Genomic DNA, 14,935 nt, shown 5'->3' with positions numbered 1-14,935 from the left:
CCTTCAACGAACGACGACGTCCTTCTCTCATCTCTTGTCGAAATTGAAGTTCAGTTGATTCTTGCTCCTGAGATTCCTGAAACAAATCTAAAAACAACTAGGACATGGTACGAAATATAACGAAATGAATTTCCAGAAGAATATGAAAATCTTCATCAATATAATTCTGGTAAGGATCAACCTCGACCAGCTTCACATTCTCTTGAATAATATATGAAATGCGGACAAGTTGGATCAACGCAGTTTCATCGTGGTTCGGTTCCTGAGCATCCAGGTACCGAATTCGATTAACCAAAGGTAGGAAATCGAGGTACAGGTCTTGATAGTTGAGTAGCCATGCTATCAAGAATGTTTAATATATGTCAAAAGTATTTCTCTCGGAGTTAAGACTCTGTGATCCAACACAGAACTCCGGGATACTTTAGTGGTCAATTTTGTCGGGGTTAATTCTACCAACTGAGGCTCAGGCACCAGGTCCGTGAGACTCAACTGTCGTTTCCCGAATTACAAAATGGACAAGAAGCTAATGTTACGCCAGATCTTCTACAGCGGTAACAAAACCGACGACGTGGCTCTTGACAATCGCGGTGAATATGACCACGAGAATCACAGTTCCAGCATTCTATCCCATAACCGCCGGATCTACCAGGGCGTTCAAGCTGAGAATCAAAGCCTGGAACTGGAGGTGAATTACGAACAGCATTACGAGGCAATGGTACTGGAGACCTTGGTGGTGGATACTGAGTAGACTATTCCATCTTTGTTGTTACTTTTGATGATTTCACGCAATCATAGTTACGATCAATTTCGTGATGAAGTGAGTAGAGTTTAAGATCTTCCTCGAATCTGTGGTTACAGTTGCTCTCATAGAGATCATCTTCGAACAAGGCACACACCTCACTTGTGCTTGATGGACGAGGATGAGCAAAAGTACCAGTGCGCGATGTAGGGCAAGCAAAACCTGGACACAATGAAAGTTCTGGTCTCGGAGGCGGACGACGGGTCTGAGCAATCTGTGTGATCCTTTCCTGTCGTATTGCCTCAGCCTCCACAGCTTTCATTGTTGGGCAAGTACGAGCAGAAATTAAACGTTGAAACGAGGGCAACAAGTTCCGAATCGTATAGATAACACGCTCGCTTTCTGGCCAAAGTGGATTGGTACGTTGGAACAAACCTCGCATGCACGAAATGTAACTTCGAATAGATTCGCTAGAACCTTGAGTCCGTTTATCGATTTCTTCTCTCAGAGCACGTTGGTAGTCAGGGTCTGCAAAGCTATCCCGAAAAGCTTCTCGAACAGCTTCCCAACTATGTAACTTTTCGAGATGTGTCATGAACCATGTCAAAGCAGGGCCACGAAGACAAAAAGAAAGAGCCGTGAGGACTTCTTGGTCGGAGGCACCCGTGACTTCTTTCGTTTGGTCAATTCTAAACAGAAACTCTTCCACATCTTCTCCTAATTTACCAGTAAATTGGAGGTGGCAATCCAAGAGAATCCTCAGCATTCGGTTCTGACGACGGGTCTGTGGTTCTGAAATTCGAAGGTCTTCCAATGATGGACTGATTACGTGGCAACGTGAAGCATCTCGGTATTCCAGGTCGTAATCAGGATTACCTGGACGACCTGAGCTAACCTGTTGACGCTCTGGTGGTTGGTGACGAGCATATACATCAGAATCACGTTGATCATACAATAAAATTCTGGTTCTTTGATGACGTGGTGGTTCCAAATATTTCAATTCGTATTCAGGGTATTCCTGACGTCTTGGAACATATGATTGTGTCTTTGGGAGACAACGTGAAAATGCTACAGAATCTCCTTGGTTACCCAACAAAATTCTGTTCTTTTGATGACGAAGAGGTTCCATGTATTCCAAGTCGTCTTTAGGATCAACCTGACGTCTTGGAACATTTGGTGTTGCCTCAGGGAGATGATTAGAGTTGTCACCTATAACCTGGTGGTTATCTACCTGTGTTTTGGTCTTTTGCTGACGCGGTGGTTCGTGACGATCTAAATGATCATCAGGATCAACCTGACGACTTGGTAGATCACCACACGAAGGTATACTTGAGTTGACCCTACTACGAAGGACTGGACCTTCATAGTCTCGCAATAAATCATCAAAACGCGGCAAAATATTTACTGGTGGTTTTTCTTTTGTAATTTTGATATTCTTGGTGGATTTTTTAGCCAGGGGTGGATTAGATCTGCCACCTGAAGGTCCAAGTGACAAATTTTCAACGCGGGGCATTGATAATGGAAGTTGACTTGTTGGTGTAGTGATACGTTGGTCAAAAAACTGAGGAGGATCTACAGAATTATTCTTATCCCTGGTGTCAATATCATCACTAAATAAATCTCCTATACTTCCCAGAGAAGAAAGAAAAGAACCTGGTTGAGATGGGGGACGACTAGAACCACCAGCTGCTTGATCCTCTGGTGATGCCTGTGTTAGAGTAACCACTGGAGCATCATTACTAACCAAAGACTCAGCTGCTGGATTTCCGTTTAACTCGGTAGTAGAACTAGTCACATTTACTGATGGTGGGGGGTTGCACGGTGGCCTATCTCGCCTTTTAGCAACTACTGTACTATCCGACATGTTGACTGATCACACAAGAACAAGTGGATCAATTTACAAAAGGTAGTTTAGAAGCTGTCAACACGGCTTGGCTAGAATCACGGATTCCTCAACTGGTATTTAATATCAACAAGTTATTTTACTGAGATAACCCGAAACAATGAACCAACCGGACGATTTATGCCTTAATCTGTACAAAGCAACGTACGATTGCTGTTTAAACAATTTCGTATTTTATTCTGGATCAACCAAAACGACAATATTGTTCCTGAGTTCAGTCAAGAACACTACTTGATTATTCTGTTTAAATGGATTGACTAATTGATAATTCCTGAGTGTGACCAAGAACAACAGATAATCTATTCAAACCAAGAGTCTATTCAATTAATTAGTCTTGAATACAGCCAAGACAACAATTATTTTATCTAACCGAGGGTACCACGATGGATTAAATCATTTATTATTCTCGAGTTTAGCCAAGAACAACAAATAATCTATTTGACTGGCAATACCGTAGAGACCAACTTATTCAATTTATTTGATTGCTTACTTTTATTCCTGAGGTTGGCCAGGAACAAAGATCAATTTATCTATTCCAAGAACTAACAAATTATTTCAATACATTGATACAGATTTATCAGTCTTGGGTCAGTCAAGACAAACAACTAGTTGATTATCCAAATAAATTGGTGGATTGATTTTATTCCTGGGTGCCAAGAATAATAATCGATTTAGTTAGAACGAGGGATGTATCGATAAATTGATTAATTCAACAGTCTTGAGTACGACAAGACAATAGTCAATTTATCCGATTAAATTATTCAAATGAAATTGGCTAATCAATCTTATTCCTGAGTACCAAAGAATAATGATCAATCAATCTCAATTAATACGCAATGAAGATACTATAGTATGAACGAATTAATTAATTTATTTTAGTCTCTGAGTGACTGGTGACTTAGATCAATCCATCAACACTATCACGAAAAACTAAATTATTCAAATACATAAAATGACCTGTTTATCCCTGAGTCGAGCAGGAACCAACAATCTATTTTATCCAGAACAATTAACTATTAAATTAACTAATCAACAATTGATTTACTTTTTAAATGAAAGCCTGGTGATACTTGTCTTTACAATAAATAAACAGTCTAAGGTTATTTTAAACAATTTAATTTATAGTATTTAAATGATCAACATTTATTTTATTCAATGACGAATTTGGTATATTATTTAAACGATGACAATTCAAATTATTTTATTTAAACAATATAAATTAGTCCAACAGACAATAACAATTAGCACTGTTGCTATCCAAACTATTTAGACAAAGCAAGATGACGCAATCGGATCCCGACAAGTAACACAAAGGAGAGCCTGAATGTCACCTGATTTTAAGATGGACGCGTGATATAGAGAAAAAGAAAGAGAGAGAGGGCACGCCCGACAAAGGGCTTCTGACAGACAAAGGCCCGATGATTTTTCTTCGACCTTACTAACAAAGAGTTTATTAATTATTAGACAATTATTTCACAACACACACAATATTAATTTTTATTCTAATATTTTATAAACACACTCAAGTAAAATAAACCCACGGCGAAGAGTCACCAGGTTGATTTTATTTTACTCGGCCTCGTGAGAATCCACAAGGTCTTTTATTTTAATATTACACAAACTAATTAATTTATGTTAGGACCAATAAAGATTTTAATTTTATTATTAATAAAATAATATAATAAGACCCACAGCGACGACTGTCACCAGGTATATTATTTTATACGTGGACTTCGTGAGTAACCACAAAGTCGCACAAAACCGGTAATCCAAATAAATCCAATTACCTTCTTTTCTTTGTAGCTCAACAATATATAACCCTCAATAAACTAAATGCACTGATCTTTCATACATTAATTATTCAATTAAACACTTTAAAACGCAGTTTTAATAATGATGCAACGGCAGCTGTCAAAAACCTAGTATGACGGTGTAGCAGCATAGAACGCTCGAAGTAAAGTGAGGCTAACCGGTTGTACACCCGGCAGCGGATCTCTCGGCGTCTCTACACACACACACATACGAACTTGTATGCGTTAAGTCATTAGCGACGACTACACAGTATGGCTGACAACCAAACGAGCACTTGAACATTTAATGTAACTTTTCGATGATCTCAGAATTATTTTTTTTTCAGATTTTTATATATTGATTTTGCTTAATTAAAAATACTATTTGAGTAATATCGCGTTGTCTGTAATTAACCACGTAACTAAGCGGAGTTGTCAACAAATATTGCGCGAAAATACCTATTAATATCGCACCCATTAGATAATAAAATTACAGACAATGGAGTTGTTAGACAAACAAGTATAAGTTAATATCGCGTTTTCCAAAATTAAATAAATGATTAAACGGAGTTGTCAATAAATATTGCGTGAAAATACCCATCAATATCGCGCCTAATAATTAATAATTTATAAATAACGGAGTTGTTAACTATTAAAACTTGATTTTAAAATTTTTTCTTGATAACGAGTCCCTGTTTGGGCGCCATTTGTAACGTGACATTTTTGCATGTTACCTTCTCGGACCAAATATCAAGTATTTTATTTGGTTTATTTATTAATTTATTACGAAACACCAAAACTAACCAAAACCAATATCCAGAAACGTAAATTATTATTATTATAGTGTTAAAATCGTGTAGTTTTCAATTCACCCTAAAACTCGAAAAAGGTATGAGCTAAAATCAATGAGGTTTTCAATTCGCCCTAAAACTCGAAAAAGGCATGAGATAAAATCGTGAGGTTTTCAATTCGCCTTAAAACTCGAAAAAGGCATAACACTTTCATACCAAAAATACCAAAATAACGTCAATAAATCCAACAACCGAAACAAAGACCAAAGACCAAAATAGCGTATCAATAATTAGCCTAGAGGGACGCTAGAATCACTCAGTGTGCTGGTTATGGTAGAAGGGCCGGATAAAGTCACAAGGAAAAATATTTAATACACAAATTAAATAATCAACAAAACACATTATTATTTTTATACTCAAAACCCAAAACGTAATATTTATTATCCAAAACTTAAACGTAAATCCAAAATACAAAACGTAAACTCAATAATCCAAAACGTAATACATAATCTTAATCACGACCTTGAATTTAATAATTAATTAAATTAACAAAAGGGACCGCGTTTCTAATCAAAATAACTAAACTAAATTATCAAATCAAAAATGTATGCTTGACGTTGCCCATGATTCACACGGCCAACGCCCCAAAAACTAACCTACAAAAATACACATGTCTGCTGGGTCTCCAGCTAGACACATGAGTACCCTAATATACGTAAAACAAGAGCTGATTTTGAAAAAAACCAGAAACTTAGAAAAAATAACGAAGTTCCCCCGCCGGGAATCAAACCCGGGTCTTTTGCTTTCCGGGCAAACGCCTTGACCACTAGACCACAGGGCTTCTTATCTTTTCTAAGTTTCATCAAGTTAACTCCGACGTCCTTCTATGCGTCAATTCATTTTTTGAAAAAAACCAGAAACTTAGAAAAAATAACGAAGTTCCCCCGCCGGGAATCGAACCCGGGTCTTTTGCTTTCCGGGCAAACGCCTTGACCACTAGACCACAGGGCTTCTTATCTTTTCTAAGTTTCATCAAGTTAACTCCGACGTCCTTCTATGCGTCAATTCATTTTTAGGTTTAGGTTCAGATTTTAGTAAAAAAGTTCTAATTGAGAAAATTTGTCTAAAATACTTAATATTATCTAGTAGTTAATTATATAATATTATTTGATACTAGAAATATAATAAAATAATTCTGAATAGAAAAATTAAATAAGAATAATAAAAATTTTTTTTTTAATTTTTATATTTACCATCATATTAATCATTGGTTCATGATCATTCTGGTGTACTTGTTGAACAGCATTTCGATGATCATTGATAGGTCCAATATGTGGCTAATAAAAAAAAAAAAATATTTAATATATTTTAGTTAATTGCTTGAGAAAATTTAATTATTCAAATTCTTCTAGTCATTGTACTTTTATTTAGTACTTGTCAGTTTAAATGTTTTACTATTGGAAATACCATAATTATTAATTTTATTTTAAAAATTTGTTTACATATAATTTATAATAAAAAAAAAATAAAGAAAACTTTCATAGAAAAAATTCATCTTAAATACTAAATATTATCTAGTAATTAGAAAACTAAAATTTAATTTTTTTTATTTTTATACTTACTGTTATTTTATCTATTGGTTCATTAATATCTTGATCTACCACTTGAACTATTGTTGATCATCGTTAGTCAGTATTTTTTTTTTGCTTAAAACAAAATATAACATAATTATTATTATAATTCTATTCACTTTTTTTTTATTCTATTAAAAATAGTCTCAATTTAATTTTTTCATATTATGTATAGTCTAATTGCATCACACGATTATAAATGAAATTTTTATTTAAAAAATGTTTAAAATTGTATTGTTTTTCAAAATTCTAAAAATTTAAATTAAACAAACTTTATAAATAGAATTATATTGAAAAATATTGATAGAAAACCTAAACAAAAATTTGGTCTTTTCCTTTTTTTATTCATTTTATACTTGTAGAAATTATATTTCAATAATTCAAGTTTGATTATTTGTATATAATTTTAAATAATTTTTCAATAGATATCATAATACAGTTATTTTGAAAAATTTTTCAATATATATTCTATTCAATTTTAGTGGTTTTCATGGTATTTTCTAATAGCTGTTGATATAATTTTTTGATTATGTTTACTAGTTAAAATTAAATAACAAATAATTTTATTAAAAACTTCATTTTCAATTTTATTCTATTTTAATATATTATTGATTGAGTATTTATTATTATTATCAATGTAGTTCAATAAGTATTCAAAAAATTATATTTACCATCATATTATAAGCTTCTGTTTGAACATTTTGATTCAGTGATTGATTAGTGAGTTGATGATTGTCGGTGCATAAAGATTTTTGCTAATGACAGAAACAAATAAAAAGTAAGTGTTATAAAATTTATTTTAAGTTTTTTTTTATTTATTCAAGAGTGATATATTTGAAACAATTTTTAAAAAACTTTTGATTTCTTTTTATTGAAATATTTCCAAAATTATTGTTAGTGAAAAAAAAACAATTTATAAATAGAATAAAATCAAATTTCAATTATTATTTGAAATTTTATTGTATATTTTATTTAATGACAATTTGTTAAATATTTATTATTTTGTAGCATTATATTTGAATATATTTTAATAAATAATAAAAAGTTTTTAATTTGATTTATTTAGTTTGTTGAATTAGACATAAAAAAAAAAAAAAAAAACTTAAATATTTACCATCCTTTTAGTTTGTGGTAGCTTTTCGATACGAGGAAACATACTAGATATTCTAGATAATTTCCACTTATTCAGCTTCGAGTTTTGACTTAACTGTTAATTAAAAAATTATAGAAAAATTAATTGTAAATAATATTAATTAAATTGTTAATAAATCAATATGAAAATTTTTTTTGATATTAAAAGAGATAAAAAAATTCTATGTTTATTTACCATTATTTCATTGACTTGTTCTTCAACATGATGAATATGTTGACGTTTAGGTTTCTGTAAGAATCATTGTTATTAAAAATAAATAATTTCAATTCTATTATTGTGATATTTTCTATATTTTTAAAAACAATACAAGTTTCATTAAAAATAATTCTATAATTCAAAAAACTATAAAAATATTTTTTTCATATTTTTGTTTCATTAATTTAAGTTTTTCAATAAATTGAAAAAAAATATTATTTATCAATAAAGATAATAAAATCAAAGATCATTTATTTTTTATTTTTTTCTTCTATTATGAATAAGTTGCATAATATACTTTTTTAATAGGTTTACAGGAAAAAAAAAAACTATTATCCGGTCATGTTTTGAAGAGATTTCATTATGATAATAAAATAGTTTGTAACTTTGATAAAAAAATATCACAAAATAAATATTAAATATAAAAAAAAATAGAAATTTTAAATTTATTTATTTACATACCATAGTATTATTTACTGGTTGATGAAAATTTTCATTGACTGTTTGATTTGCAAGGTCATGATTGTTGATAGATGTAGTTTTTGGCTGAAAACAAAAAAAAAAAAAAAAAGTTATTAATATTGATATTATAAGAAACCAAATTTTGATTTTGTTAACTATTCAATAATTTATAACTAACAGCCATGATTATCTTTATTATTAAAAATTGAACGACAAAAAATTTTATTTGAAGAATTTTTTAATAATTTTTTTCATAAATGAACTATTAAAAAATTCTTTATTTATTGATAGTATCAATATAATTTAATACTTATTCAACAAATAATATTTACCATTATATAATTCACTGGTTTTTCAATACCTTGATAAATTATTCGAGCTGCTTTTTGATAATCATTAAAAGATGTATTTTTTTGCTAATATAAAATAAGATACATTATGAATTTTTTGTTTTTTTTTTCCTTTCATTATATATATCATAAACAATTACTATCTTATTCTAAGTAATAAAATAATTAGGTTTTTTTTTTAAGAATTAAAAAAAAAATTTATTTCATTTAATTATTATCCATATTTACCATAATACAATTGACTTCTTCATTAACATCTTGCGGGATTATTTGAACAGCTTTTTGATGATCATTATTGAATGGAGTATTAATCTACAAACAAAAAATTAAAAAAATTAATAATGAAAATTAGATTTTGTATTTATGATTACGATAGGCAAAAATAACAATTCAGAATTCAAAAATATATGTGATACTAAAAATAGCAATATAAAAAAATTATCATTATATTATATTTGAGAGTTAGCTTTTTAAATTTTTTTGTCCTTTTTTTTTTATAGAATATCAAGAAAGTTTGATTTGACTAATTATAATAATAAATTGACTAATGTTGTTTGTGAAATTACAAAAAATTCTTACTATAATTCATTATTCAATGATAAAAAATGCTTAGATATCGATTTAAAGAAAAAAATAAAAATAAACAGATAATTTTTAATTAACAAATTAGCTGAAATTACTACATCTTTATTTTATTGTTACTTTTCAATTCAATTATAGGTTTAGTTATTTGCTAAAGTTAAAAATTATTATTAGAAAAAAAAAAATTGGTGATTTATATTTACCATTGTATTATTAACTGGTTTATGAACAGCTTGATGTACCATTTGAACAGCATTTGGATGATCATCAATAGGTATATCTTTATTCTGTTGATAAAAAAAAAAAAAAAACATTTTTTAATTAATTTTTTTTATACATATATATTATTAATTAAAGTTGGTTATAATAATTAAAAAAAATTTTTAGTTTATATTTTTCAGTACCACATATAAATAGTTCATAAAAACATACTTTGAAAAATGTTATGACAATAATATTTGATATTAAACATGTTTCTAAATTTTTTGTTTTTTCTTCGATTAAATTTATCTTGATTAATCAATTCTCAATATTATATATGCTATTATCAATAAAATTTATGTATAAAATTTTTTAAAAATTTATTCCTTTGTTAAATTTTCTAATATTTTTATTTATTTTATAATGTCTCACTTAAACTTTTGTACCACGATGATATTTTTCAACTATATGAGTAAATATTTAATAAATTTTTATTTAAAATTTTTTAAACTATCACTTTTTAAAATTTTCTTTTTTTTTATTTATAATTCATGTATAATATTGATGAAGTAAAATTTTCTAGTCATTGTACTTTATTTATTACTAGTCAGTTTAAATATTATATTATTTAAAAAAATATAATTATTAATTTTATTTTAAAAATTTGTTTAAATATAATTTGTAAAAAAATAAAAAAAAAATTGGTCTAGAATACTTGATATTATCTAATAGTCAATTATATAATATTATTCAATACTAGAAATATAATAAAAAAATTCTTAATAGAAAAATTAAATTGGAAAATTAAAAAAATTTTTTTTTTATTTCTATATATTTACCATCATTCTATTCATTGGTTCATGATCATTTTGATGTGCTTGTTGAACAGCATTTTGATGATCATTGATAGGTCCAATATGTGGCTAATAAAAAAAAAAAAATATTTAATATATTATAGTTAATTGCTTGAGAAAATTTGATTATTCAAATTTTTCTGGTCATTGTACTTTATTTAGTACTTGTAAGTTTAAATATTATACTATTAAAAAAAATATGATTATTAATTTTATTTTAAAAATTTGTTTAGATAAATTTATAAAAAAATAAAAAAAAGTTCTAATTGAGAAAATTTGTCTAAAATACTTAATATTATCTAGTAGTTAATAAATAAGAATAATAAAAATTTTTTTTTTAATTTTTATATTTACCATCATATTATCCATTTTTTATAGAATTAAATTTTATAATTTTTTTTTTTCATAGAATATCAAGAAAGTTTGATTTAACTATTTATAATAATAAATTGACTAATGTTGTTTGTGAAATTACAAAAAATTCTTACTATAATTCATTATTCAATGATAAAAAATGCTTAGATATCGATTTAAAGAAAAAAATAAAAATAAACAGATAATTTTTAATTAAGAAATTAGCTAAAATTACTACATCTTTATTTTATTATTACTTTTCAATTCAATTAGTACCCCACACTGTACCCCACAAATTTTTCTAATATATATATTAAAATTGTTTACGAGTGTTTGTGTATGTGTGTAGGCACCATGGAAAATTGACGCATGCGCCTGTTCAGTATACGATATTATTTTATTAAAAATTTTTTTTATTTTTTCTTTTAATTTTGTTAATATAACGTAATAATAATAAGAATAAGACTATTCATCATATTTATTTTTAATTCTAAATTATTTATGAGAATAATTATAATCATAATTTTTATTTCTTTATTTTTTTCTATAGTCAGTGTAAAATATGGTAAAAAAAATGTATTTAAAAGTCTAATTAAAATTAAAAAATACAATGACTGACAAATCTAAAATATACAAGAAACATTTTTATATATTTTCAATTTATTTTTTATAATTATATTTAAATAGCATACATGCGAAAAATTTCATTCTAATGTCTTAATAAATAAATAAAAAAAAACCTAAGTCTCCAAAAAAACATTTTAAAATTATTTATCAATTATTTTTTTATTTATTTTACTATCTACTCTTACTGATGCTGTTTTGTTTCTAATTTCATTTGTTATTTTTAATAAGAAAACAACCACCACTCCTATTCTGTCCTTTTTTTTCATTCAACCTCTTCTGATGACGCAGGAGAAAAACAAAAAACAGTTGCTCGTACTGCATTGTGGTATTGCCGTGCTATATTTATCTAATCTCGCTCTACATCATTGATTATTGGAAAAATATAAAATAGATTTTTATTCTCATCGTTATAGCAATTTATCAAAATGCATTTTTTTTTTATTTCTTCTAATGAACAACATGTCATCTGTTCAGTTTCAAGCACTTGTGTACAAAATTTTTCACTTGTCCAGTTACTGTATTTGCATAATATATCACCATTTACAATATTGAATTTTTTTCCAAGTTTTATGTATTCCACGTTTTTATATTGTACATCATAAAAATGTAATATTTCTACTACTTTCATATACGAACCATTTGTAGTTTGAATGATACTATTATTCCTCTTGATGAATCTTTCTGGTTCAAAACCGTGGTACACTGAACTTTTCAGTACAAAACGCTTGTACGATTTCACGCGACAACCATGAGCAATTGGATCACCAAGATAATTACTGAGAACAATTTTTTCTTCATTAGATAATACTTTCAGATGATAAGCTCCTTTAGTTATAAATTCATCATAAAGATAGTTGTGTTGTAGATTGCTGTATTTGACTAACGACAGAAAAAATAGTTTTCTTGATTCGTTACAGTTATCTTTCGCAAAGTCATTAGGAGCTTGCTTAATATAGTTTATTCTTGAGTATATTTTTACTATTTGATCGGGTATACATTGAGAACCATGAAATAAACGTTTTAGGACACCATTGAATGTTTCAAAAGGAAAATTACTCCATGCCCAAAGGCCACCGAATCGTTCAACGTTCAATGGAAGATGCAGCAATAAGTGCACGTTATATCGCATGTAGTTCTTACCATATAATGATTGGAAATTTTCTACATACTTTGTGAGAGCTGTTTTTGCATTTAAAAAATCTTCATATTGAATATGTTCTTGTGACAAAATGCTCATACTGAAAACTAATAAAAACCAATGCTCAAAGAATCGTTTTTCCATTATTCCCTCAAAACAAGGTAACGAGTAATATAATAAGAAATATTTAAACTCTGCAGCAGTCCAATATTTATAATCATTGAGGGATCTAATATTTCTTCTTATTTCACAACAAGGCTTAATTAATTCGAGTCTTCTATTGATTTCTCTTATGTATTGTCGTAAAGACCAAATCTCGCCATGAAAATCAGAATTAAATGTGAGAGAAATTTTAAATTTGACTATTCCTTCTAAAACTGCGTGTAAATAATCTGCAGGACAATCTTCCGGTACTAAAAAATTATTAATGAGCATCAAAACCTTTTACATTCCTTAGAGGAGTTTTTTGTTGGAATTGATTCATTGTACGGACACAAGCAGAATGATAATCTTTCGTCTTCAGAGCATATACAGATCCAGGATAAATTCGTTTACTTCTCGTACCTTCAACAATTTCTCCAGGATGAAGACACATTGAGCACCCAAATTCTCCATTAAACTGAAGGACATTTTGAATCATTGGCCGTGCGATAGAGTCCACAGTTGCTAAAATCGTATGGACTTTAATTGTTATTTCATGCTCAGAACCTATTGGCTTTGCTCGAAATCAACTCTTATATAATTCTGATAATTCATCAATGAATGGTTTCAAATACATATTCATCGTAGGTTTTGATTCAGCAAACCATATGCCACATAGTAATATATTTTTGTTTCGTATACGATACGGTAATTCATTAACTGCTACTTGAATTGGCCATATCGACCATTTCGATGTATGAAAAATGCTCACTCCGTCGGTGTTCCACTGAATACTGATATCATTATCTCCTATTATACCTTGTCTTCGTAGATTTGAGTAAACAGTTCCATCAATCACGTCACTTTCATCTCTGTTCATGCCTCGACGCATAAAAACATAATCTGGACTTTGTGTTAGTCGCTCGAGCTGTGGTTGAAGTGGTAAATGGTAAAAATAAGTTTTAGACTGTTCTAAACTCTGTTTTTTCAGTACATTACTATCAATGAACTTTAAAATTTTTGACATTGTGAGCAATAAAATCAGTGTTACAAATTCTTTTAAAAATAAGTATTTTACCATGAATCTCTATTTGAATGCTAATTTGATTAATTCATTGAGCCCATCTTCTGTTAAATTGTGTCTCAACGCATACGCCATAATGATCGAAGCACTTTTATTTTTGATAATGATAGATTATTGAAAAATGAAAATGCAGGCTGGAAAAGGGAAAAATAATTTTTAAAATTCTATAAAAAAAATACGATTCAATGTATAAATGTGCTTTTTTTGAAAAAATTGAGTCACGATTGTCGGATAATCGAAGTTAAAGAATTATAATCGTATAAAAAGAGATATCTTAGAGATAAAAGGAGAATACAAATAGTTTATGTTCTTGAATATCGTTACTGTGACATCTCTCACGAATAAAAAAAATTATATATATTTATTTAATATCTATATATATGTATATTTTTAATTAAAGAATATGATAAGTGAAATAGAACATTGAAAAATTTTGGTGATATATATACTACTACATCATTCTAATTGTACCTGAGTTGCAGATCTTCTTTCGTCATCAACTGGGTCACCAAAAAAATCAACATTATCTTCTGGAATATTATACAAGGTGTTGATATTTGCATCGTTAGTTAAAGCTTCATCATGTGAAGACTCATCAGAATAATTATCAATCTCGAAGAAATTTTCGAATTCTCTTCCATCCGCTATAATTTCTTGATGCACGAAATCATTCTCACCCCCAATATATTCGTGATGGTTTTCTTCTTCAACGTTTAGTAAATCTACATCTTTTTGTGAAACAACTTGATTTATTGGAGGCAAATGACTCAATAGTTGGCCTGGATGAATTGCAATTGTGTTTTCTTCCTATCAACAAAAAAGAATAAATTACAAATACTATTGTTACGTACCAAGTTGAAAAATTAAAATTTAACTATGAAATAACAAGAAAAAGAAAAAATATGTAAAATCAAAATTAAATAACTAAATAATCATAGAA

General features: G+C 28.4%; 1 protein-coding gene across 1 annotated transcript; it reads right to left on the bottom strand.

Moving 5' to 3' along the window:
• Positions 1 to 3,603: 3,603 nt before the first annotated feature.
• On the bottom strand, positions 3,604 to 10,749 carry LOC122850441. The gene is made up of 9 exons (XM_044149591.1): positions 10,637 to 10,749; positions 9,800 to 9,883; positions 9,243 to 9,326; positions 8,665 to 8,748; positions 8,182 to 8,235; positions 7,969 to 8,061; positions 7,526 to 7,609; positions 6,477 to 6,560; positions 3,604 to 3,633 (listed from the first exon to the last, which is right to left on the bottom strand). Exons 1-9 carry the CDS (start codon positions 10,649 to 10,651, stop codon positions 3,604 to 3,606), a joined length of 612 nt encoding a protein of 203 aa, XP_044005526.1. The 5' UTR covers positions 10,652 to 10,749.
• Between the last annotated feature and the right edge of the window lie 4,186 nt (positions 10,750 to 14,935).

Source organism: Aphidius gifuensis, linkage group LG2 (assembly GCF_014905175.1).
Source record: "Aphidius gifuensis isolate YNYX2018 linkage group LG2, ASM1490517v1, whole genome shotgun sequence".
NCBI lineage: Eukaryota > Metazoa > Arthropoda > Insecta > Hymenoptera > Braconidae > Aphidius > Aphidius gifuensis.
Note: the sequence above shows the minus strand (reverse complement) of the source record. Positions and strands in the feature narration are given on the sequence as shown.

Bases quoted from the DNA above. Each gene is read 5' to 3' on its own strand.
- LOC122850441 (XM_044149591.1), bottom strand. The intron at 8,749-9,242 runs GTAAATATGGAT...TTTTGTTTTCAG, and splicing joins AAGAAGTCAATTGTATTATG to CCAAAAACTACATCTATCAA. The intron at 8,062-8,181 runs GTAAATAAACAT...TTTAATTAACAG, and splicing joins AACAAGTCAATGAAATAATG to TTAAGTCAAAACTCGAAGCT.